The sequence below is a fragment of the Marmota marmota genome, unplaced genomic scaffold (genome assembly GCF_001458135.2).
Source record: "Marmota marmota marmota unplaced genomic scaffold, marMar, whole genome shotgun sequence".
In the NCBI taxonomy this organism is placed as follows: Eukaryota; Metazoa; Chordata; class Mammalia; order Rodentia; family Sciuridae; genus Marmota; species Marmota marmota.
In genome coordinates this window covers 2,123,870-2,151,026 of record NW_025999990.1, presented here as the reverse complement: position 1 = coordinate 2,151,026, position 27,157 = coordinate 2,123,870, and the positions used below count along the sequence as shown (strand labels likewise).

Here is a 27,157-nt window from a genome sequence, read left to right as displayed (position 1 = left end):
TATACTTTTGTAAACTTCAAAATTGCAATCAACGTTTATCAGAGAGTTGGACAAGTAAGAATGACTTAAGAGTTTCCTGTTTTGAAAATTTTCAGATAATGCCTGTGTTTGAGGTTGTGCTGTGCTCAGTTAATAGCAGTGGCTGCTGGCACAGGGAAAGGTATAATTCTTCCTCAGATTGTAGGAGTTGCAGCTCACGCAGAGAATCCTCTGTGATGGAGGCCAGTCAGCTTTTATGGACTTCAATGCTATTTGCTTCAGTACACTTTGAAATGCAGGGTCAGCTCACTGAGCTACATCATGCAATAATAACACATTTTTATAGGAGTAGCTTGTCAGAGCAGCAACAACACACAATACATAAAACCAATAAACACACTATGTCTACAGATTCTATCCTAGTAACCAGATAAAGCAATAAAATTGACAGCAGCCATCAAAAAACTCCCTTTCTGACTTTTTGGAGGTGAATTTACTGTTGCTTGAAACAGAGGAACTGTCACAAAGCCTTAGATCAGTGTGCAGTTATGGAGCAGCTAGTTGTATCATATGGGAGGGAGCATGGTGATCAATGAAAGCAGGATGAACAATTATGCCTTTCTAACATGTGAAACTTTGCTATCTTTAATGTAATGCAACCTGCATCAGAGTTTTTTCTACAGAATAGTTTTGTTTTTTCAAGTTACCCATTAAATATTATAGTGAAGAGTATGGCTAAGGGGTGGTAGGTCAACAATTAATATTTCCCATCTGCAGCTTAAAGCCCTAGGACAGGAAGGAGATCACATTGACAGAATACCTAGGAAACTAATGGGTTGGTGTTGTCTAAGACCAAATTCTTAGAATATGGATCTTCCGTGGGAGAAATGCATTTGAAGTCAAATATCACAAGATGAGAGAAGTAAGAGGGATACATGTATCATTAAGAATAAAAATGGATTTTACTGGAGTCAGTCATTTGGCTGGGAATCCAGGGCTAATCTTAGTCTGACAGAATCTCAACATCTGGAGGCAAGGCACAAGAATCCACTTCTTATCCTAGGTTGCCCTAGGTTATTCTGGTGAGAAATATGTGGGAGGCATAGGAAATATTGGAGATGTCAACTGAAGCTAAAGGTTGGTATGTCTGGGCATGGGGATGGAAGTAGGTGCTGATAAGGGTTTAGGGGTCAGAAGGCCAGCAAATGTCAGCAATTACTGAAAATATATTGAGTCCTTATTTTGTCCCAGGCACTTGTAGGACACCATTGGGTAAAGACCCTCATGTGCAGCTTACATTTGGGGGTAAAAAAGACAAGCTAGACAAATTAAAACAAAATGAGGAGGATAATCCTATAGCTGATTAACAATAAAGATGATGGAGGTGCTAGTGAGAGCATTGGGTGTGGCCTAATTTGGTTTGGACTGGCCAGGTCAAGGAAGAGCTCCCTCAGAGGAGTGGATACCAGCACTGAGATCTCAGGGATGGGAGGGAACCGGTCATCGGGAGATGCCCGCAGCATCTTCCAGGCAAAAAGGAACAAGCAAGAAAGCCTGTAATTCCTGAGCCCCCAAGAGGTTTTTCCATTGTTGTTCCCTTCCTGTCCAGCTTTTCCAGGGAATGAAGAAGAGGCAAAGAGGATGAATTCCCACATTCCATGATCATGTCCCACTATTATGCCTTTAGTCTAAGGGCAAAAAATTTCAGATTGCATATTAAAATTGATCAACTTTTACTTTGATATCCAAGCAGAATTTCAGAATGATACTCTCTTTGACCTAAAAATTGATAGTAGAACTTAATCGAGCCCTTATGCAGTCACCCTTTGGTTTCTATAGAGGATTGGTTCCAGGACCTCTCACAGATTCCAGAATCCCCAGATACTCGAGTTCCTAATATAAAATGGCACAGTATTTTCAGATAACCTACACGCATCTTCCCATACACTTTAAATCATCTCTAGATTACTTATAAATATCCCAAACAATATTAGTACTATGTAAACAATCGTTGTGCTATATTGCTTAGGGAACAATGACATGAAAATTTTCTGTGCATATTCTGTACACTTGGAGGTTTTTTTTTTTTTTTCAAATATTGTCCCTCTGCAGTTGCTTGAATCCATGGATATGGAGGAGGAAGAAGTGGGCTATAAATGCAGCAGCTGAGTACAAGAGCTCCAGTAAGCTTGTCCAATAATCCAGCCTCAGAAGGGCAAGGCCCAGTTAAATGGGACTCACTGGGCCTGGGGAAGGTCTCAGTGTTGACACTGCCAGCTTCTTCATCCTCTTTGTCTATTTGTACTCAATGACTCTGTCCCGTGTCTATTGCTGGCATGACCTTCACTGACACCCTCAGCCTCAACAGAAACTATCACGAAGCCAGCTTTACTGTGTTCCTAACAGCTAGTGTGTAGGGATGGCTTCTTCCACTAGTTTTCATTGTAAGCAGCTCTCTGAGATAAATAGATGTTTGAGGACCAGTCTGGGAACCAGTCACCATTTATCTCATCATTCCATGGGAAAGAGGCTTCTGAGGACTAGACACCTAGACAAGAAGAGCATTTTGGACCGAAGCCCATTACTAAGTGAGATCTACCACATAAAAGCCAGAACACCAGACAGGCAGTGAAGGTGTGAAGGATGGAGGTGAATAAAATCCTAGACTTCAGGGATTAAGGGGTAAAGGAATGTTTTTTGTTTGTTTGTTTTGTTTGGGTTTTTTTTTTTTTTTTGTAGTTATTTTCATTCCAGAGGCATTATCAAGACCTAGAAACCTAAGGACCTAGTAGATTAATGGAGTCTATTTGAAAGCACAATTCATTTCTCAGTCTTTTAAATTCTTTTTTTGTTTTAGTTTGTTTCATTTTTTGATACCAGAGATTGAACCCTGGGGCACTTAACCACTTAACATCCTCAGCCCTTTTTGTTTCTTATTTTGAGACAGGGTCTTGCTTAGTTGCTGAGCCTGGACTCAAACTTACCATCCTCCTGTCTCAGCCTCCCAGGCCACTGGGATTACATGTGTGCATCACCATGCCCAGGTTGCATTATTCTTTTTCTCATTTAAAATATTCAATGAGACTTTTCCCTGGACTAAGTTTTCCAAATGGCTACATTATTGAGAATTTTGACTCAAGCATAATGACTTAGATATGGGAGAAAGTACAAGTGGATAGGGTTGGCCTCAGCATTGCCAAGTTATGGGGATGGTGATCTCCTTCCAGGGATGAGGTTCTGTGAGGTCTCTCAGTGAGTGGAAGGCAGGTGGCATTGCCAAGGCTCCCTCCCCAACTTCAGTCATCTTCCATGTGAGGAAATAAATGGTAAGGTACCTCCCATAGCAGGGTCCTCTGGCCCCAGTCAGTTTACCTGCCAGCAAGGACTCATCAGGGTAAGAAGCTCAAAAAAACAAAACAAAACAAACAAACAAACAAAACAAAAACAAAACAAAACAAAATAAAAGTAAAAAGTAAAAAACTTAAAAAGCACAGTCAATCCCAGCCCAACACCAGGAGCTGGTCTGAAGAGTCTGGTTATCCACATCCAACTATTTCTCCAGTTAAGGCAGTTGTGCCAAACACGTTCTATTTGCCTTCTCTAGAAGCCTTCAGCACTAAATGTGTTGGTATTTCCACCTGAGAAAGAATTTAATTGCGAAAATGAGTAGAATGGAGACCAAGAGGAAAAATACTGTTAGAAATAAAATTCCCACGGGGGTAATTCCACAGGACAGCCGGACATCAGACAGTTGAACTCCCTTTAGTGATGGGGGATTTGCACACACAGTCTCCTCCAAGTCCTCAAGTTTTTGCAGGTTTTCTTTGTACCATGTTAAAAAGTGAATATTTGAGCACGTGCAGTCCAGGGGATTGTGACTTAAATTAATAGTGCTCTGCTGGGACAAGATGGAGAGGAGATGGGGTGAGATAATGCCAATGGCATTAGCCGCCAAATTGAGGTAGATCCCCTTAAGATGGCTAAGAGCATCAATGCTATTTGATGTCAGATTATTGTGACTTAAGTCTACGTGACTCATTTTATCAAGGCTGTGGAAAGCCTGCTGGTCTATGGACAAGAGGTCACTGGAGGATAAAACCAGAATCTCCAAGCTTCCCACTGTCTGAAGTAGGTTGTTCTTCGGGATACTCCCATCTTGAAAACGATTCCCCTGCAAGTTCAGATGCCGAAGGTCTGGCAGGCCTGCTAGAAGAAGCTGATTGCTGGTATCAAGGAAGCTATGAGAGAGATTCAGAATCTTCAGGTGATGAAGGTTTTGGAAAGGACTTTGTGGTGCACTCACATGTAAGTGGGTAAATGACAAATCCAAGATCTCTAGCTGAGGACATGCTTGGAACGCCTCCCTCTGAAAACCAATGAGCTCATTGTAGCTCAGGTTTAGACTTTGCAAGTGGGGAAGATTTTTGAGTTGCAGATTGCAGCAATCAGAAGCTTCTATGCCGCTATGGCTTAAATCAAGTTTCTGAAGATTCTCTAGTTTTTCTAAACAGCCAGTACCGAGGTGAAGCTTCTTCATGTTGCCTTTGACATAGAGGTGTGTAAGGGAGGGGAAATTGGCAGCATTGATTTGACACAATTGGTCAAATTTATTTACATTGAGAACTAATTTCTTGAGTGAGTTCATACCCTCAATCCCAGAGGGTAATTCTTGCAGGTGAGTGGCCGTTAGATCCAGATTCTGGAGTTGGGCAAAGCATCGAAATGTGGTGGAGGAGAAGTCAGAGAAATGATGCTTTTGCAGGTTGATGCTCTCAACAGATGTGTCACAAAGACCCTGAAATGTGGCTGAACTTAGATATTGGTTATCAATGTCCTCAAATGTCCCCAACCAGAGAGATTGAATAGTAGAGTTCCGTAGACCACTGAATATGACAGACAAGTCACGAGTCCCTCCAAAGTTCAAGCTTTGGAAGAATTGTGAACTGAAAGCCCCAGGCTCAATACCTTTAATGTCATTGCCATTGAAGTTAAGACTTAGGTTGGTGGTCTGCTTCAGAGAGTTCATATCTTCTCTAGAAAGGTAGTGTATAGCATTATTCTGAAAATCCAGGACTTTCAGATTTCCTGCTGGGAAATCATTTGGGAGCTTAATGGAAGAAATATGGTTGCTCCCCAGATGCAAACTTTCCAAGTTTTCCAGATTGTGAGGTGGGATAAACTCAAGACTGGATATTCCTGTTTGAATTAAGAACAAATGCTTCAGTGACTTGGGCCCATTAAATGCTGTTTCTGCCATGAATATCAGAGGGTTTCCAGTTAATATCAGTGTGCTCAACTGATGATGGCTTTGAAAAGTGTCATCATGTATCCAGTTAATCTGGCACCTTGAAAAGATAATTGTATTTAACAATGATTAATTAGAAAAAAAAGGGAAAATGCTGTTACCACATTCCCAAAGCCATCTTTTGTATACCATAAAACACTATATGTTATCCAACACAAAAAACTTTCTTCCATACCCACAGATGGCCTGTCAAGATAATTAATGAATAGCCCTAGTACTGAAAGCTCTGATTTGGAGTTTATTCCAGATGTCTGTCTTTCCTATTTAGATAGAACACTCAGAGGTTTTTATTTGTATTCTAAGGAACAATTAGTGGTTTGATTTTTTTGTAGGCAAAACCAAACTGTGATTTATTATATTAAGTAATATAAAATATGTCATATGTAATGTATAATAGATAATACATGGTATGTATTTATCCTTGACATCCTTGGCAAGTTAAAGCCTATTTCGGGGGAAGAAAGAGTTGCTGTGGATTAAGCGTATGCCCTTACACATGCTAGGCATGTGCTACATGCTACCACTCAGCCTTCCTCTTTCATCTATGAAATACAAAAATAATGACTATTTTGTAGAATTATTGTATGTCAAATGATGTATGTAAAAATGCTCCATTGAACTACAGAATGCTAGAAGTTAAGAGAAATCCATCCTGGTACTGTATCTTAAAGTACTGGATTAAACACACACACACACACACACTGATAGTTTCTGCATCCAACTGCAGAAATGGGTGGTAATATTAATTGGCACCCCACAGAGGTGATTGTAAAGATGAAACAGTGCTATGGGTGTGTGCTTTCTTCCACTTTGCAGAAACTCAAGTGGAAAGACACAAGTGGAAGTCATTGAACTACTGCAAAGGGTGCAGAAGTCATGAACATGTGGGGTCCCTTCCCCCACTCCACACACACACACACACACACACACACACACACACAAGCTGCACATCCCTTCTGTTTTCTTCCCTTACTTTCTTGTAATACTTTTGTCCACTGGTTCTCAAACATTTGTTCAGGATATGGAATCCTGATTCTGCCACTAAAGCCAAATAATGGAACTCTTTTTTCAATTAAAAAAAAAAGAATTAGTAGGTATGTGTGTTTCTCATGACTTTTGTTACATGCGATTCACCTAATAGTAGTCAACTGTGTTAAAATATAGTATAATATGGTGTCTGATTCAGTGCAGAATTTATTTTCACTTTTTTTTTTAATATTCCTTAGAACTTCTTCAATGGTACTGCTGATGCAGCTAGTTTGAAAACAACTCACTTTCCTGTCCATTGATTGTTGTTTATTTAAATTACACTTCACTTGCATTAAAGTATTTTAGATGAAGGAGTAAATTAAAATACAGAATAAGCAGAGTGTCCCTGTGCCCCAAAAGAAGATCCTGGGGACAATTCAAATGCAAATTTTGTTTCTTCTTAAGTAAAACATCAAGAGTACACAGGAACTCAGATACATACCTGGTTAAATCCAAAAAAGTAAGATCTATGAGTCTGCTGAAAGTTGTATTTTGAATTGTAGGCAAGAAATTAAAGCTGAATTCCAAAAATTCCGTTGTGTTTGGTAGGGTGTCAGGAATTTCACTGAGACCTAAATTTTCACAGTTATATGTTTTGTTGGCTTCTTTCTGATGGGAGAAATAATGGAAATTAATATAGGATTTAGAGATTTGATTGACTATCTAGAAAAATTAGACACATTTTACCCTTTGAGCAGCAATCCCACTTTTAGTAATCCTTACCAAATATATTCTTGCAAAAACACAACATGAGGGCCTGGGGTTGTGGCTCAGTGGTAGAGTGCTTGCCTAGTGTGTGTGTGAGGTACTGGGTTTGATTCTCAGCACCGCATATAAATAAATAAATAAATTAATTAAAGGTATTGTGTCCAACTACAACTAAAAAAAATATAAAAAAACATGATTTGTCCACGATATTATTCATTATAATATATATATATATTTGTAATAGCAAAACCAGGCTATCTATCAATGTGGAAATAATTGACCAAAATGGAAACCTCAGCAAGAATGAGAAAGATCTGCATAAATTGGTAGGGAGTGAGATCCAGGATATGATGTAAGGTGAAAAAAAACAAAGCGTCTAACAGTGTATGCAGTGTATATAGCATAGAGTATGCTAGGTTTTCATAACAAGGATACTTGAGCTGGGCTCAATGGTGCATGCCTGTAAGTGCATGCCTGTAATTCCAGTGGCTTGGGAGACTGAGGCAAGAGGATGCCGAGTTCAAAGTCAGCCTCAGCTTCTTAGTGAGCCCCTAAAGCAACTTAACAAGACCCTATCTCTAAATAAGTGCTAGGAATGTGGCTCAGTGGGAAAGTGCCCCTGGGTTAAATCCCTGGTACCAAAAAAAATATATTATCATATTTTCTAAAGGAAACTATGGCTAAAAAATTCAGTGATCTTTAAGAGGACAGAAAGTACCCGATAGAGGAGTAAAAATATAAATAAGATTCCTCTGATTATACTTTGGTTAGTTTTGATTTGGAATAAATAGAAGTGTTTGTTTCATCTTGAAAATAAGCAAATAATATTAAATTGGCATCAGAAAAATAGGACAATGAGACATTATTCACTTTCTGACATAGTACAATATGAAATACACAGAGCCACCTATGAAGTATTCTTGCCAAAAAGAAAGTAATTAACTTGAATTCAATGAAGATTTTAGGTCTACTTTTCACATCTACAAGTGATATGACAGATTTAAGCTAATGGTAGCAGTTAATCAAATGCAAAAAGTGGCACATAATATAAAACATCTTTGTTTTATTAGTATGTGAAAGAGAGAGAAAGAAAGAGAGGGAGACAGCTTTTAAAAAAATCACAAAGTGGTACAAAAGCTACTTAAGAAATACAACCAACAAATAACAGACTAGGCTTTGTTTAGATTACGACTCAAGTAGAACAGTTAGAAAAAGACATTTTTAGATAATCAGAGACATTTAAATGAGATAGAATTTGATGGTATTAAGAAATTATGAATTAGCATCTGCATATGAGAGAAAACAGAACAGGCTTTTGTTTTTTGAGACTGGCTTATTTCGATTAGCATGATATTCTCCAACTCCATCCATTTACTGGCAAATGCCATAATTTCTCTCTTCTTTAAAGCTGAGTAATATTCCAATAAAAAAAGAAATTATGAATTTTGTTAATGTTAGAGGCCTTATGGTTACATACAGTCAATGTTCCTTTTTTTTTCTTTTGAGATGCATATTTAAGTATTTAGATTTAAAATGATGTGATGTTTGGAATTTGCTTAAAAATACCCGGCAAAAAATGATAGGAGGAATGGACAGATAAAAATTAGTAAGTAAAATGGTGATGTTTGCTGGATGTGGAGTGATATTTATGTGGAGGTTGCTTATCCCAAATTTAAAAATCTTAACCTAACTAGGTAAAAGTTGGAAACAGTTATGATGATGTAATCATAATTAATCTGGATGACACTTCAGCATGAAGAGTAAGGGGGCACCTAGGAAGGGGCATGTCTTTCCTGTAGAAGCTTCCTAGGTAAGAAAGAAATGATCTCCAGGACACATGCCCCTTGGAGGCCCCAAGAGATGGGTACCAAGGACCATGAACCAGCTCTTAGATGTCTCAGGCCCCAGGTGACTTCATCCATCCTTCTTGTCCTTGCCTCTCCTGATCATACCTAGGCTTCTTAGAGGCTCCTCTGAGCCCTGACTGCAAAAGATCTATCCCACCAAACTCCAGATCAGCTGCTCTCCAGATCAGTTGCAAAGAGACCTGCTTAGCTGGAAACAGAACTGAAAGTGTTCTTCTTTTCCCTGAATCATGAGGCTCAGGATGTTGCCATTTTAATCTTTTTTTTTTTTTTTTTTTTTTTTGCTTTTCTCCAATTTCTGCTTAGTTGTGCATTTTTTATAGCAACAGTGAGCATGTACATCTATAAGAAATCACTAGTTTCCTTCAATATTGTGACAATATCATAGTTGTCACTGATGAAAATGCCATATTTATATTTCCTTGTAATTCATTCTTCATTCTTATAGACCCAAAGTCCTCTAGGCACTGCTGCAAATCTATATAATGTCCTTGAAATGCACACTTTGCATTGGAAACTTGGATTTAACTGACTGGTGAGGAAAAAAAATATTTTATTTTGCTATACTGTCCTTGGTGGCCAGACAACCCAGAAAGTATGTGTATGTGCAGCTGCAGTCCCTATAGTTGCCATGGTGCTGATCAGCTTGAAGGAGACAATTTTCTTTTCTGGTCTCCATTGGCATAACTGATTTCATATACGCTTGGAGAAAGGGGACTTCCCCCAATTCGTCTTGCTGTATTCTGACCCTACAGCAAAAGTCTCAATGCTGGCAATTCCTTCCTTCTACTGAATATGCAAGTGCCCCGTGACACCCCGTGACACCTAAATTATTCCATGTCTCAGCCTCTTGTGTGCTTTAGTAAGTACTTTATTGAAATAATGTGATTCAGAAAATTGAGAATCCAGGAGGACCCCTACTGAGCCAGTGGCCTGAGGGAACAACTAGGAAAAGGAAAAGTTAGTAAATGAAAAGATCTCTTTTACCTAGCAGAGAGCTAGGGCCCAAGGGTTACCAGCAGCCTGCCCAAAGCTTGTGCTTTGTAATCTCAAGTTAGGTGGAAATGGCAATAAACTCTCTGCCCTTGATTGTCAGGAGAAAGAGGAAGTGACAAGAAATGCAGCTAAGAGAATTTAAAAACCAAACAGATTTTCGGAAATGTCTTGGACTCAACACACATGTAGCCCTCCCTTACAGTTTTTGTAATCACAATTATACTGTCAATATTGGTATGATGATGGGATACCAAAGCACCACACACTCCAGAATCATCCAAGAAGCATTCAATTATATTTAGTAGACTGTCTTTTTTAAGGTTGAAAGTGCATGTGTGTGTGTGCCCTTGATTTTGAACAGGGGTGGGCATGGGAGAGTTGTCATGAATACCAGGCAGCTTTACTACAGCTCTGCTGTTGCTAGCATAATGAGACTATTAGTCTCATTCTTTATGAATGGGAGTAAGATAGCATGAACTTTCACCCCTAAATATCTTATATGTCTTAAGGATATATAATCACAATGCCATTATCAAATTCAGAATATTTAATATTTAATGCTGATTCAATGTTACTACCAACATAGTCTATATTCAAATTTTGCTACTTGTCTCAACATTGTCCTTTACAGTAATTTTTGTTTTTCCAACCCAGGATCATATACTGATTACATTTAGTTGTCATAGCTCCTTAGATTCCTTTAATTTGAGACAATTCTTTAGCCTGTCATCATGTGTTATGACACTGGTATCTTCTGAAGAATACAGCCTCATATCTAGCAGAGTGTCTCTCATTATGGGTTCATATGTTTCCTCATAATTGACTCAGGTTATACATTTTTTTTTTTTTGGTAAAAATACTATATCAGTCATGTTGTGTCTTTCTCCCAGTCAAGATTCAGATCAAAACTTTCAGAAAGTTCTGATAGGTCAGCATAGGGTTGCAGAACAGCAGAGTTACAATTCTTCAGTGAATGAAGACAGGATACAGAAAAGGAACAGACAGCTTGGTCACTGCCAGCACTACATGCTTTATTTTTATATCCAGACAGACACAACCCACACTGTAGTTTCCCTGAGATCCACATGTCCACTTCCCACAAGCCCAGTCTTGTCTTTCTATAATTCAGTAGATGGTCAGTTTCCAAAGTTGCTTTCTTATTCCTCTAATGTGGCTGGTGGCAATTGCAGACAGGATCCTTCTGACATAACTCTGGTAAAGCTGCCTGGTATTCATGACAACTGTTCCATGCCCACCCCTATTCAAAATCAACGGGCATTTGCTTAGGACTCACTGTACCCTGGGACCTGTGCCAACCACTTTGTCTCCAGCTTGGTCTCAGAGCTGTGCCTTTTACCCAGATCAAGGCTCCCAAGTGCTACGTTTATATTTGCAATCCCTTTTCCCTGCAGGTATTCATTTGCATTTTTTCAATCAGGATCTTATTTTGCTTCTTTCTGCAATGTATCTCTAACTCCCTCCCATCCCACTGTATTTTCTCTCCTTGCAAGTGTGGAAGCATTTTCTAATTTGGAACGCTTTGAATTCCACTCAAGTGCTTATTCTCACCTTTTCAGGCGTCTCATCTGCACTTGACACATGCATGCACAAGGAGTCTGGGACACTGCCCCCCAACCCTCCCTCTTTAATCACACCTCTATCCAAGAGAGAGCAATTTGGCTAGTAAGATGAATCTTACAGCAATGATTACTCTCTGAAAACAAAATAAAACAAACACCCCCAAGAAGGCACATCCCTAAAACTTTGGGCATTCCAATTATATGTTTGTCTGTGTGTTTGTTTGTTTATTTATTTATTTTGTCTTTATAATCAGTCCACTGGAGTTCAAGTCCCAGCTCTCAACACAAAATTCTGTTGTCTGGACATGTGGTTTCTCCAGCTGTGGACTGGGGATGATAATCTCATCTTGCAGTCTTACTATGAGGATTAAAATGTGTGTCAGTACTAAAAGAAGTTAGCCCTTAATGGGATCTGCATAGCATCATATCATTATCTAAAGCTATTAGGAAGTTCTTACATCCATAAACTTGAGTACCCCTCAAAAAGTGCTCTGCTGAGGACCCCTGCTCCATACCTAGAGACTGAAGGACACTCTCCTATTGTGGTTTTTGGGGAAGAGAATGGTTAAGAGGAGCCCATTTGAAATGGGAAGGCCTGCCTGCCCTCTTGAAGTAACTATTCTAAGTTGCATGTAAAATGTTCCCATGATCAAAATCCAAATCACTGAACACTGGATTCCTGCTACTCTTCATATTTGTCATCCTCTGAAGGCTTGGTCATGGCTATAATTTTGTTACTTACCTCTCTATATACATATATTTCACATTCACACACACAGAGAGAAAACATACAGCATCTAGCAATGGAAGAATCTGCTTGAAAGGTTTGTGAGTGTTCATTGTAATGTCTCTCAAATGCATTGGTAGGTTTGAACTCCCATATATACATTTATATATATATGTTGTAGTTGGACACAATACCTTTATTTTGTTTATTTATTTTTATGTGGTGCTGAGGATCAAACCCAGTGCCTCACATGTGCTAGGTAAGTGCCCTACTGCTGAGCCACAACCCCAGTCCAGTTTAAACTCCTTTTTATCAAAAAGTTTTATTAAAAATTATTCCCAACTGCCACCTGGCATGCATGAAACATAGAAGTAGAAATAAATATGAAACAAATTCCTAGACAAAATCACTGGATAATATCATCATAGTCTTGGGATAACCAAAATTTCTTAAGCATGGACATGCAAGGAAACTAAAGGAAAAATGATACTTTGAGCTATAATAAAATTAAGAACTTCTATTTAGCAAAAGATACCATTAAGGGGAGTAGAAAGATAAGTCACAGAGTAGGAGAAGATAAATTTGCATTTTCATATGGGATTTTTATTCACAAAACATAAACAATATCTACAAATCAAGACAGCCTATGAGAAAATGGGCAAGAGACTTGAACAGGCACCTCACACACATAAAAGGGATTATGCAGGGCTGAGAATGTAGCTCAGTGATAGAGCTCTTGCCTAGTATGCACAAAGCCCTGGGTCTGATCCTGGACAAAACATACACACATGTAATGTAATGATTAGCCAAAGTATGAATATTTGCTCAAATTAATTATTCTTCAAGAAAACAAAAATTAGGGTTCAATCCCCAGCACCACAGAAAGAAAGAAAGAAAGAAAGAAAGAAAGAACAAAAGAAAGCAAGCAAGCAAAAATTAAATCTCAGGGAAATACTACTACCTTCCCATCACAAGGGCCAACACTTAAAAACAAACAATATAAAATGCTAGTGAGGGCTGGGGATGTGGCTCAAGCGGTAACGAGTTCGCCTGGCACGCGCTGGGTGCTGGGTTCGATCCTCAGCACCACATAAAAATAAAGATGTTGTGTCCACCAAAAACTAAAAATAAACAAATAAATATTTAAAAATTGCCTCTCTCTCTCTTTAAAAAAATAAAAAAATAAAATGCTAGTGAATCTGTGGAGCAATTAGAATTCATACACTTTTCCAATAAGTATAAATTGGTACCAACATTTTAGGAAACCATTTGGCAATATCAAAGTTAAAATTATGTATACCCTATGACCAAATACATCCATTCTAAGGCACACAATAAATAGTCATACCTTTGTTAATTAAAGACAAGAACACCCAAAATAGCATCATTCATGACAGTCAAAAAACTACAAACAATGCCAATATCCATTAACAGTAGAAGGCATTAATAAATGGCAGCTCACTGATCAAACAGTGTGGTTCAGTCATGAGCTTGAACGAATGACTGCTGCACACACCACCAAGGATTTAACGTTGAGCAAAAGAAGGCAGACAGACAAAAAATGCACACCATGGGCTTCCACATTTATAAGCTCAAATCCAGGCAAAAAGAATGATGACGATAGAAGTTAGAGGACTGGATGCCTTTGGGGATTAGTGACAGGGAGGAGGCATGAGGAAGGCTTCCATGTACTGAGCATGTTCTGTGTTCTCATCTATGTGCTGGTTATATGAATATATTCACTTGGTGAAAATGCATTTAACCTCACATTTAGGGCTTGTATTTTGTTTCAACAAAAAGATTGCTAAACTCAAAGTGAAACAAAACCAAAATCTAATTTTCAGGATAAGTTAGAGAAGTTACTGGGGGTCAGTCTCATGAACACACAGTATGTGGTCAATTCTGCTTGAAGTGAAGGGGAAGAAGAAAGGGGGAACAGAGAACAAGGGAAGGAACGTGGCTAAAGTTAGGGTGATTTGAACTTCGGAAGGGGCCAGACCCTTACGTCAAAGGCACACATTTCTTCTCCTAACTACTCCTTTCATCTCACCTGCAGCCTGGAAATTCCATTTATCTTTGTCTCTCCCAAGTCCCTCTGTAGTTTCCCACAGTGGTAAGGGCTCTTACATTATCACTGTGGGAAAATCAGCTTTAGAATCTGCTCCTATGTAGGGCTGGGAATGTAGTTCAGTGGTAGAGATCTTGCCTAGTGTGCGCAAAGCCCTCACACAAGAGAGAAAAGTAAAAGGATATATAGGTCCAGTGTTACTGGACACAAAGACATTTAAAATCAGAGTCTTTTTAGAGAAAGTAATACAGGAAGTCTGCTGCATTGGAAGATTTCAGTCTTGCCTGTTTTATTCAACACAAGTCCAGGCCCTGGGACCTAGACCACTTCTATGACCTCCATAGTGCAGAAGGCCCCAGAACAGATGACCAAAGGACTGAGGTCCTCTCCGTGTTGCTGTCCCCTCCTCTCTGCTACAGTGGGAGTCATCTAAAAGAACTGGCAACTCTGGGGCCTGATGTTCTCAATATGCAGTTCAACCAGCACAGTATTTCTATGTGCTTTGCAAATCTCTCAGCAGTGCTGCCCTTCCTTGGGCTCCTTGTGGCCTTCAGAAGGGCAGAATTGGCTTTGGAAGGATATAGGGTTTTGAGACTTGAACTGGTAGGTGTAATCGCGGGGCATTTAAAATAGCCTGCTCCTGAATAAGCTGGAATTTAATGGCAGTATTATCCCATCTGAAGGTGTTGCAGGAGATGGATGGCACATGTCCCTGATGACTGAGGAGGCCATGTCCCCACTCCTATGCCATTATAGTGCCACTCACTTCTGTATGAAATTAACCTTCCTTTAAGGGAATGTATGTTCTCTTTCATATGCTGTGGAAGCTGGGGAAAAAAAGAGGAAAAGAAAGATGGGGGCCGATCTCATGAAAATCAAAGGGAGATCAGTAGAGGGAAGGAACCAAGGAGTGGGAGGTGGGGAGGAAGGAGGGAAGTGTTGGGGAGAGATATGAACAAATCATAATGTGGGGGGGCTGGGATTGTGGCTCAGCGGTAGAGCGCTCGCCTGGCACAGGCAGGGCCGGGGTTCGATCCTCAGCACTACATACAAATAAAGGTATTATGTTGTGTCCATCTACACCTAAAAAATAAATATTTAAAAAAAATTATAAATAAAATAAAATAAAAAAATGTGGGGGAAAAAAGAAATTGACCTTCCAACACCAATGGTAAGGAGACAGCTTTCTCAGGTTTTGCCCTTCTGTTCTGAACTGAATTATGTCACCCCCTTACCCACAGCCTGTCTCCTGTATAAAATCATATGGTGCAGTTCTAACATTGTACTTCATAAAGTGACTGTATTTGGAAATAGGGCCTAAAATAAGGTCACTAGGCTGGCCCTCATTCAGTATGATAGTGTTCTTATAATAAGAGGAAATCAGGACACGGCCATGCCCAGTAAGAAAACTGTGCAAAGACCCAGGGAGAAGATGGCCAGCTACACGCAAGAAGAGAGGCCTAAAGAGAAACAAACCCCACTGGGAATTTGATCTCACACTTCCAGGCTCCAGAACTATGAGAGAATAAATTTCTGTAGTTTAAACCTCTAAGTCTGTGACACTTGGTTATGGGAGCCTGAGCAAAATAATATACTGTCCCAGCCTTAATTTCCCCTGGGCACTCCACCTTCTCTTGGTCTGAGAGTACCCAATTCCATCCAAACACCAGACTAACAAGTTTGTGTTCATTTCTGTCCCAGGCTTTGTTCCAGGCCTGGCTTTAGTTTCTGTCTTTATCTGGCAGGTCTTTGCCCTGCTTGCTCATCCTGCTCCTAATGTCCCCAGTGACTGCCTCAGGGTCATCCTACACTTTGCCACTCCTGGCTCTTACTCTTCTTTCAGCCCCAATTTAGGAAGGCAGCTTACCAACCCACTACCATCAATGTTCACTCCTGTTTGCAGCCCTTGTCCAGTAGGCCACGTGGTATTGGATGCTTGCCAGGGCCAGAGAGCCTGGGAGGACACTTGAAGCCCTTTAGAAGATGGCAAGAGATGGAGGCTCATTCCCTTTCTCTTTCTTGCTATTCCCTCCAAGAATTACCTACAGGTTGATAAATAGTGCTATGGTCCAAAACAGAAGGTGCAATTTGGCTCTATTCTCAGATTTGACTCCTGTGGGTTAGTCAAACAGATGGAGGGCTATCCAACCTGAGGAGAAAGCCAGACTAATTCAGAATGATCTTTTAAATGCTCTAAAACCTGGCAAGAGCCTGTCTTTACTAATCCTCATCCTGACAGCCAGGAAACCAAAGAACTGTCTGGAGTGGTGGCCACGTGCTAGGATGTTGGACAACAGCTTCCCCAGGTAAAGAGGCAAGTTTCATCAGGGCTGCTTTAGTATCAGGGCCCTGTTCCTATCTCATGTCTCAAGTGGGATCATGTGGGAGGAATTGCTAGAGGAAGAGGGAAATTCTCACTTCTTCCCCGCAAGATGCTCCCAGACCATCCCCTAGCTGAGTTCTTTGGCTCCTTTCTCATATTAAAGACAAACTTCTATAGACCCATTGGCCTTTTGGAGTCAGTGCATATTGAAATGCCAAGGGACCACATGCAGAATCTTGAAATTTTTAGAAAGTTTAATCTGGATAAAGACAAACAGTTTGGACTCACCTCAATGCACAGCTGATCTGAGGAGGTGCTGACTTCATGGCAGGCTGAAAACAGCACCACCAAAAAGAAGCAGATGACAAGGGAAGCCATCACAGGTCCAGGGCAGCCCCAGCTTTGTGAGATTACCTAATACTTGGAGCTGAGAAACTGAATCAAGCTATAAAGATCCCAGCAATTTGGCAGTTAGAGAGGTACCCAGAAGGGTGATCTTGGAACCAGAATTTCTATTGACTGCTCAGCATTCAGTGCCTCTGGGTTAAGAAAAAAAAAAAAAAGGGAAGTTCCTTTTGCATACCCATCATCTTTGCCAAAAATAACTGAGAACCCAGCCCTAGGATGAGGCTTTGCATTTCCTGGCAAACATGATATCAGTTGTGCAGCCCTCTGTGAGGTAGCTCCCACTGACTTTAAGCCAGCTACCAGGGTTTGGTCAACTCCAACTGTCCTTCTCTATTAGAGAGGCTGTGGACACAGGATTCTGTAGTCACACAGAAGGTCACTTTGCTAGCTGTCGAATGAGTGACTAGGAGAGGTGTGAGGCAACCTGGCAGGGCAAAGCACCCTATAGGAGGACCAAGGAGCTGTGAACTGGTACAGGAGGTGACAGATTCATGAGTATACCTATTTCTTGAGTTTCAGAAGCTGCTTGGCCCATCTCATCCAACCCCACCTCTGATCTTTGTACAGGTGAAGGATTAATCCACCTTTTGGCTTGACCTGGTGACACAGGCCTGTCACAGCAGCTTGGGAGGATTCCCCTCTTGTTCCCTCCCAGCTGGCCCAGGTTAAACAGCAGCTGCTATAAACAAAGCAGCCAGGCCAAGGGGGAGCAGAGCTAAGGATGTCAGCCTTGGCTCAATTTCTCCTTAGAAATAGCTTGGAAGCACCAGTGTAATTATTCTCATTATGGTGCAAGATGTAGTGGTGATTAGAAGAAGTCAAAGTTCAAGCTTTTTCTCAATGTGCTGACTTTAGCTACCTTAGACCTTTTCTGTTCTCCACCTGTCTGGCATATAGGAGATATTTGGTGTTACTGTTCTCCCGTTCCATTTCCAGAAATCCAGTTCTTAGCTTCAGAGTTCGTGGTGACTGGAGATATTACTGCTACTGCATTGTCTTACTAACATTAAAAAAGTGATTATAGTAGTTACCTTTTATCGAGCTATTGTTAGATACCAGGCCAGCCTTTATCTTTAGTTTTTGGTACATTTTTATATACTAGAATTATTCTATGTGTGCTATAAAAGTGCTGTAATTTTCCTTGTTTCATGGTTGTAGAAAATGATGCTCAGAGAACTTAAATGACTTCTAGGATACTACACAACTCTATGTAGGTAGAGTAGGTTTTCCAATCCAGATGGTTTCTCTGCAGAGACTGCATTTCTTTCTCCACAGTATATGAAAAACATTTGTCTTCTCAAGCAGCTGAAGAGAAGTTGGGGTGAAGAAGATTCTTCATCTGAAGATTTTAAAGTAGATGCTAAAAAGTAGAGGGAGATGTAGAAGCTGCACAGTGACACTTTGCTGGGGCTATTATAAGTAATTAGGCTTTTGTGGTTGCCCTTACCTTGCCATCCTCATCAAAAAGAGCACCTCTGCAGAAGCTGTTGGCAAAACACAGTGGCAAATGCAGAAGGGTAGCTATCACGGTGTGTGGGAAGAGCTGAGGACAGGAAAGGGCCTCAGATCCATCCTTTACTGAGTGGCCTCTGGCAAGTCATTTTACTTCTCTAAGGCCGTTTCCCCATTGGGAAAATAAGAATTGTAATTCTTGTTCTGCTTCCATCACAGGATAATTATGAGAATCCAATAGGACCATATATAAGAAGACACTTTTTTAACCTTAAAACCCTACGTAAACACGAAGCATGTGAAGCAAAGGCTCCTCTGAGTCTCCTGTTCCAATGTCATGTAAATATTACTCTCAGGAAATTGTCTCCTACCCCAGAGACATTGAAAAAGCCATATTACTTTCCTTCTTAAAGAAAGGTTTGATGGTTTGGTTACTACCATAAGATTTTGTCATTTTCTGAGGCCACATTATTTGCATATGATTTGCATGTGTTTGCATAATGGATTCAAAAGACTCACTGCAAGTGTATAAGAGTAAAAGAAAATAAATGAATATGAGTGACCTTCTGCCACAGCATTCAAATCAAATATTCAGGGCATAATACCCTGAAATATGAAATAGATTAAAATTTAAACTATTGCAAACAGATAGGAAGATAGGTTTTAGAGTTCAGAGGCAAGAATGAAACCCTTATTTGGTCCCAGGTTGTAAAGAATCACATCCTCCTAAAGGTCACCCCCTCCAAATGATTTTCATGCCTGAATTCTCCCCTCCACGCCACCCCTTATCCCACTCTTCCCTATAGACAAAAACATACTACATTATTTTCCAGTCTATTCTGAAATGCCTCAGTGACAGAAAACTTATTATTCCCCAACAATTGTTCTGGCCAATTTTGACTGTTTAAGAGGTTTTATCATGTATTGAACTGTTCAAATCTTCCTTCTAATGTTGAACAACGTTCCCTGCTTCTTCTGACAGTCAATTTGAGTGCTTTCCTATCTGTTAATCCTCTGAGATTTGAAAATAATTATGTTCCTAATTTTCCCTTTTATTTTTTAAAAAACATTTTGTGGTTGTAGATGGACAGCATGCCTTTATTTTATTTGTTTATTTTTATGTGGTCCTAAGGATTGAGCCCAGTGCCTCACACCTCATAGGAAAGTGTTCTGCCACTGAGCTATAGTCGTAGCCCCAATTTTTCTCTTTTCTACATTAAAAATGTCTAGTTTCTCCAACTATGTCATAAATTCACACATTATAATTCCTACCAGTCTATTTATCTGGGCATTTTTGAAATCCCCCAAGAAATAAACTCTCTTGAGCACTAAACCAAGTTTTGCCAGTAACTGGTTGTGTGTGTCATTGAGACAGTCACTTAATGTCTCAATTTTATCATCTATAACATGAAGGAATCAGATTAGCTCATCTACAAGGTTCTTCTACATTTGAAATTCCACTGCCATATTTCACAATTATGATTTCCAATTTTCTTATTTAGGTGTTGTTGGCTTGAATCAATATAAGGAGTTACACTTGCTTTTTGCTAACAATCTGCTCTATTTCTTCCTCCATGTGGTCTTATCCCTTGTTGGTAAACAAATAGAGTAAATTTAGCATAATCTCTATGATCCCAATTTGCTCAGAGTGCAAAGAAGGGATGGAGTGGCCATCACCCTCACTAAGAACCAGCTTTTGCAAAGATAATGTTGAAGGAGAGGACATGATGAGAAAAGACACCAGAAATTAAAAAAAAAAATCTTATTTCTACTGACCAGCTGCCTCATCAATAGAGAAACAACAACTCTGCAGACCCTAGAAATTTTCATAAAGTTCAAGTGTCTTTACAATAGATGGTAACATAGATTGACATACAAATCCAAAATCATTCCTTTTACGGTTGTTCTTTTATTCCGCCAGGTTTTCATATAGCTCATTGCTTGTGGTCACCATGTGATCAGCTGTCCCCGCCATGGAAATGCCCAATTTCATGTCTAGTGAGGCCTGTGTAACCTCTTCCCTATTTCCATGTGATTATAATCTGAGAGTGACTTGGGGTTGTAGGATACCTTATTTGGTCCTTTGAGCCCTTTCCTGGTGATAATCCAAAGGTCTATTGACTTTCTTTGAAGATGTACAAACCAAAATATGACTTAATGATGAAAATTTACCAAAAAACTAGACATGCAATTTCTATTGTATCATATAGTTACCAGCTGAGGTTAAATTGACTTACCTTCCCCCTCTCTGTACATTTAGTTTTGGTTCTGCTTTTAGCCCAAGCTTGCTTCCTCCCCCAATGCACCCCTCACCTCCAGGTGGTTACGCCTACTCATATCTGAATTTCTACCTGAATATTGTAATATAGTTTATGGACAACTTTACTCCTTATCATTGTTTCCCAATACTCATCTAAAATTTTACACAGTATTGAGATTCAGGTTAAGAGCCATAAATGCCCAAAGTAAAGCCCTGTTCAACGTCATTCCCATTTTCTCTGAGGGTTGGTTACCTGGGGTACTACCTGTGGGGCACTTTGGAACAGAGCCACTGGTTCCTCTGATCTGCCTTCTTCTCATGCTGCCATGCTGCTGTCTTTGCCATTGAGACGGCACTTGGAAGATCACCAGGCTGGACAGAGCAAGGGGTTCTGATGCCCCTCTCACAGAGGGGGACGTGGTTCTCTTATGTCCTACTTAATTTTGTAGGAAAGGAAATACTTTTCCTCTACCCTCTTAGGTCTATGGCTAGGGCCTGTGAATTGAACTGATTCCTGACTAACAGGAGAAAAAGTGTAAAAATTGTATATAATGTTGATGTTTTTATATGGCACAGGGAACTTGAGAGAAGGAAGGAAAAATGCCATGGAAGAAATTAGACCCAGGGGCCTATATGTCATTTTAACAAAGAGAAATATATGTTTTGGACACATGATGACACAAAGAAAAGTAGTTTGGGCTAGGATCAGTAAGTTGTGGGGAAATGACCATGAACATAAATGGGAGAAACTAATGAAAGATAAGGTTATTTTAGAAAGGTCTGTTTTGACTCCTTATCTCCAGTGATAAGAACGTTCTCTCCTTCTTGACATAGGGAAAACACCCTTTTCATGAGAAAAGTGTGCCCTGCTTTTAGGAAGAAATGGGGAGGGCAGAGAGCCCTCCCTGCATTTGCTAGTTCTCAATTGCCTTCAGCTCAAAATAATCATTACACCAAGGTAGCATATTTTGGAGGATGTTCTGTATGTCTTGAAGGCACTGCTGTTGATGACAACAGCAAAGAAGGACAGGCATCTTCTCATGGCACATAACTAACTAGTTAGTCACAAAAAATCTCTAGGTTTTTCCACACCTCCAAACTCATGTCTTCTTAGCTTCGATATGGCAGCACGCAGGGAGTGGGTGGTGGGTGGCAGAAGTCCTTCCTTTTCTGATTCAAGGTCAATTTGCATTTCCTGCTCCAGGATTTCACCTCTTCCCAAATGATTGATATCAGAAATATTCATTCCCTGGGGTCCTCATTACAGCAACTTAAAAACTGTCTGATGTTGGAACATTTCCCAAAATCTGGGTTTTATTATTTTTGTGGTCATCTAGTTACACATATATAGCGCTGGAAATATGTAAAACATATCAGAATATTTGTCAAGCTTTAACTTTCAATTAACCACATTGTCAGTGTTATTCGATAACTTCTCTTTCATTTGATTCATTTTATAAAGGCAGAAATGTTAAAGGTATCCTTAGGGTTTTAATCTCAAACTGTAAATTAATGTAATATTTCTAAGTGAAAGAGACAGGGACTACAGTATAAGACTGAGAATTAGGATTCTGAGATAAACTCTTAACTCTGAAATGAAGTGGTCCTAAGAGTGGTACATTAAAATCAGAAAATTTAAAAACCTAACTTTAAAAATAACCTAATCCAACTCGGTCATTTCCTCTCATTAAGAATGTAAATGAACGGGTAAGGTTGTGGCTCAGCCAGAGTGCTTGCCTAGCACGTGCAAGGCCCTGTGTTCGATCCTTAGCACCACATAAAAATAAATAAATAAAATAAAGGTATTGTGTTCAACTGCAACTAAAAATAAATAAATATTTTTAAAAATGTAAATAAACAACCTATGAGTCTAATAGTCCCAAGAGTAGAGATTATTCATATTATTATTTAGCCATTTACTTTTAACCTTTCTGAAACATCCCCCCCCCCCACCCACCCAGCACAGTGTCTGTTGTCAGGCTGTTAGTCCTTCACAGTGGATCTGGGAGGACAAGGTTTCCTGACCTAGTGAAGAGGTAGACAACTACTTCCACAAATGGCAATATAGCATCCTTTCTACATCTGAACAAACCTCAGAAAATTAGTGGGACTGGAAGCGTTTGTTGGATCTCGATGCTGGCGTGCTCCTTTCTCTGCCCCTTGGGCAGCACTTCCTTATCATGTGACTAGGAGTATCAGCAGACCAGGGTTCAACAGGCTTCCTGGGTTTCCATCTTCGGACACAGGCACCCATGCGACCTTAGATAACTCATGAGATTCTGAGGGTCTCACCTTCTTCTCTTTTCTGCTTATCTCACAAGAGAGGATATGAAAAGAAGAGTAACCCATAAAAGGCCTGTGAAGAATTTCATATCACTTCCAAAACATGTGTGAGTGACAGGCTGTTTCCTTGTCCTCATTTGGGTTTGTTTTTAAGGAACAATGCCTTTAAAAGGCAAAATAAAGCTGGTGCAAAAATAAAATATGTGTAGGAAACAATGACAAGGGGCCAGGTACTCTCGTAAGCAGTGGGCATGCTTTGTCACATGTGATTTCAGAATCACTTGTTGATGCAAGCTTTACTTTTATCCCAAACATTTGTAAGTAAACCAAGGCCAGCATGGCTCAGAGATGCACAAGGTCATCTCTGACAGGTCGGAAAGTGGAGGGCCCAGGACTTCTAAATGGCTCTGTCTGATTCCAGACTTGAACTCTTGTCCTACCACACTGTCTCTCAATAAATCCCCTTGCTTGTCATGGAAAGAATTCCAGAACCACTGCCATATGGTAGGGGATGTGCTTGGCGTGGATGTCCCAGGCACTCAGGTTCACATTCAAGTCCTCCCAGTTTTCAATCCTTTGTAGGGATTCTTCCCAGCAATTTTTTGACAACCACATTTTCATAGAATAGAGAGGGTATTTGGAAGAGATGTCAGCCTTAGACATTTAATCAGCTGGGCTGAAAGCAATCAAGATGCCATCTGGACAGGCTCTGACTTCCTGCCTAGAAGATAAAGACATCTGGACTTAGTAAATGCCAAGGACATGCTGACATCAGTCCCCAGGCCTATGGGCCACTCCTTGCTTCATGCAGACACATTTTCTGAGTTGTACAGTGTCTATCGCTCTGAGCTAGCATTGGGGCCATTGAGAGCTTGCTACTGTTTCCACCAAAGCTTTCTCTGTTCACAGCCAGGGAACACTGTGAGCTGGAATGACTTTCAAGCTATGGAGATGGGATCGAATGCAAAGGCCGCTCTAAATAGGCCTCTTTAATGATGGGGCAGGAAATGGCTGCCCCAGGCCCAATTTATCATTGATGCAGCATCTCTGAATTAGGGCACATGATGACTGCTGATCATTAAGTAGAACTGAGAGGAACTGTGTGTACATACGAAGAAGCTAATTAAGGTGGCTTCCAGGTTTACATGCCTAATCTCTCTTAGTGCTAGCTGCATCTCCTTCCTGTGAGGGATGCTCTCCCTGCAGCATACTATTTGGGGTAGTCAGCCTGCTGGCACAACACTGGGTGGAAGGAGATGGAGCCTGGGGAAAAGCTGGGGGACTTGAAGCCAGAGGTCAAGATACCATATACAGAGCTGTTATTGTGGCAACATCTGAACATTTGCACATGTTTTCTAAACACCTTGCAGACATGGCTTGGATCTCACATACCAGTTCTTTCTATTTTAAAACAGACTTAGAGTCCTTTCAATTCATGCTCAAAACAACAAAATTTGGCAGAGTTGAAACCAAAACCCATCCCCTCCTTAATATTCCCCCAGAGAGAAATATCATGTGCTTCAAATAGACTCATGAAAATCCCTTTCCCATTGATAAACCTTTTCCAAAGAGTGCTCTTTCAGCTCCTCTGTGGTTGGAACATATTGAAGACTTGGGGGAAGATTAGCTAGTTTGGACTGATATACATTTGATAGTTTTGATTTTTGAAATAATGAAAAACATCATATCCATAAATGTTAACGTTTTCATTTCTAACTTAAGATCTTGACCAACTATCATTTATGACTTAAAAACCAAACCAAGTGCAATAGTAGGAATTTCATTACTATAGATGGAGATTGATAGGGTGTTGATCAAAACCTTGTGATCCTCTGACCTCTGTTCTTAGGAAACAGCACCTCCATTCTTTTCCTTTGATTCCCTTATATTTTGCATATAAGTTTCTTTGCCTGTCATCCACTTTGCTTCTGTTGTGTTTTCTTGCTAAAAACCATCTTCCTATAAGGCCTGTTTCATTACATTCAATCCTTACTTCAATTATGTTTATCTCTTCAAAGAGATATTGATTTTTATTTTGAATTTTTATTATTTTAACTATGCAACTCCATTTGTCCTCTCTCTTCAGAATTTTGTTTCTGTGTGACTGTCATATCTCTTGGTTTCTGGAGGGCCCAGGCAGCTCAGAGCATTATAGGAACAGCACTTCTAAGTCCTTGGCTTGCCCTGCTATCTGGGGAGCTAAGCAGTCAGCCCAAGTAGAGAGGAAATCTGCCTGGGATCCCCACTGTGTACTTCCTTCAGCTTAGGGACTGGGACCCAGTGGTCAGCTGTGTCTAGCCAAGGTGATGTGCCTGGGTGGCAGTAAGTGAAGGAAAGGGGGCTTATGGCCTCTGGCATGTAGCATGCCCCATAGCCCTGACATGACCAACACAGCAACTCACTTCTCAGGTGGTACAAATCTCTAGTTTTTGTCATTTTTTTTTAAAAAAGAAGAGGCAAGTATATGGAGCCCATAGACAAGAAAACAGGAAGCTAAGAATTGATATGTCTCAGGAGTTATCAACAAAGAAGGGGAAAAATACATTTTATATTTCTGAATAAGCATATGTCCTAATAAGACCGGCCATAAATGTATGCCAAGGTAGAGTGAAAGTCCTTGTGTAGAAACACAATCAGCAGTTCTCAAATATAGAAAAATACTAGCTTCAAATTGAGGCATGGTCTTCTTCTTTGGAACACAGTTCCTGCTGCAGTCTATTCTTAGAGTTAAAAAAGAAGAAGTAAAAGGAAGAAATTCTCAAACTCTTTTCATTTTCTAAATATAATTGAGTTTGTTTTAAACAAATCTACCATAAAAATTGAAGTTTGTAGAATGGGTTAAACTTATTTTTTCAAAGGTTTCATATTATTTATGATAGTACTGCACCATAAAATTCCTTTAAATAGTAACCAAACCTGGTACATTCTTTGATGACTGGATTTTTCAAAATTTAAGCATACATTCTGCTCTGATACATGTATCTTAAATAGTCAAGAGCCAATAAGAAGCAGAATGAATGACAGAAAATATTTGCTTCACGTAAGTCAGTGGAGTTGGAATTGCTCTCAGAATTGACTTTCAGATACCTGAGGTATGAATACCCAGGCTTGCCCAAGGCCTTCAGGAAAACTTTGAATCTTGTTCTCCTCCCCATTCATGAAAAATGCCCATTTAGTCAGGGTCTGGAGGTCAAGAGCAGAGCAAGGTGGAGACTGCCAGCCCCACTGGCCCAGTCTCCTCCTGTACCAATACTAACACCCTCTGGAGCAAGAAGCACTGTCCAGAAGAAACCTATGGGAGCCACAGGAATATTTGCAAGTTTTTGAATAAGCCCACATCAAACATGTGAAAGGAGGGTAGTGTAATCTCACAAACACACAAACACACAAACACACACACACACACACGCACAATTTGTCACAGCTTCCTTCTATGTTTTGCTTTTTAAACTTGTGTTTTAAAAAGTTTTTTCTTCTTCTCCTTCTTCCTTTTTAATCTTGAAAGTAGACAGCAAAACAGCTCTTGCAAGAATTTACAGTTAGCCACATCAGGGCCTGGGAAGCTCAGTGGCTGGAGCAGGGTTGGGAAGAGTGGATAGGGAGTGATCCTCCTTTGAGTCACTGCAATCTCTGTAGGACCAAGTTGGAGAGAGGGATTCTTAAGTCAAAAGGGAAGTGGAGAAGAAGAGGTGGGTTGGGGTGGGAGGGGAGAGGGAGGGGGAGAGGGGAGAAACAGAAAATAAAAGTACTTGTTTAAATCTACAGAATAATGCCTGGCCTGGTTTGGAGAGAAGAAGCCCCCAGAAAGAATGCGTGGGCTAGAAGGAAGCTGGGTGGGGAGGCCCTTGGTCCCTGGGCTGGTGCAGAGGCATGGGGTGGGTACTTGGGCCATCACCCCGTGTTTTCCCAGAGCAGAGCCCAGTTTTGTTTTGTTTTCTTTCAGTAAATGATATGCCACCTCCAAAAAACAAACAAAACAAATGACAACAAAATGTGAAAAGAAAGAGGTGAAATTCATTAATTTAAATCACATATTATTAACACAATATATTAAAATATTATTATTCAAGCCAATATAAAACCAGTATAAGCAATGTAAAATAATAATGGGATATTTACCTTCTGACTTTCACACTATGTCTACAAAACCCAGTGTGTAGTTTACTTTTGTAGC

General features: G+C 40.1%; 1 protein-coding gene across 1 annotated transcript; it reads right to left on the bottom strand.

Moving 5' to 3' along the window:
- On the bottom strand, positions 1-17,123 carry Cd180 (CD180 molecule). The gene is made up of 3 exons (XM_015482287.2): positions 16,869-17,123; positions 6,756-6,922; positions 1-5,324 (listed from the first exon to the last, which is right to left on the bottom strand). Exons 1-3 carry the CDS (start codon positions 16,956-16,958, stop codon positions 3,596-3,598), a joined length of 1,986 nt encoding a protein of 661 aa, XP_015337773.1. The 5' UTR covers positions 16,959-17,123; the 3' UTR covers positions 1-3,595.
- Positions 17,124-27,157: the final 10,034 nt, after the last annotated feature.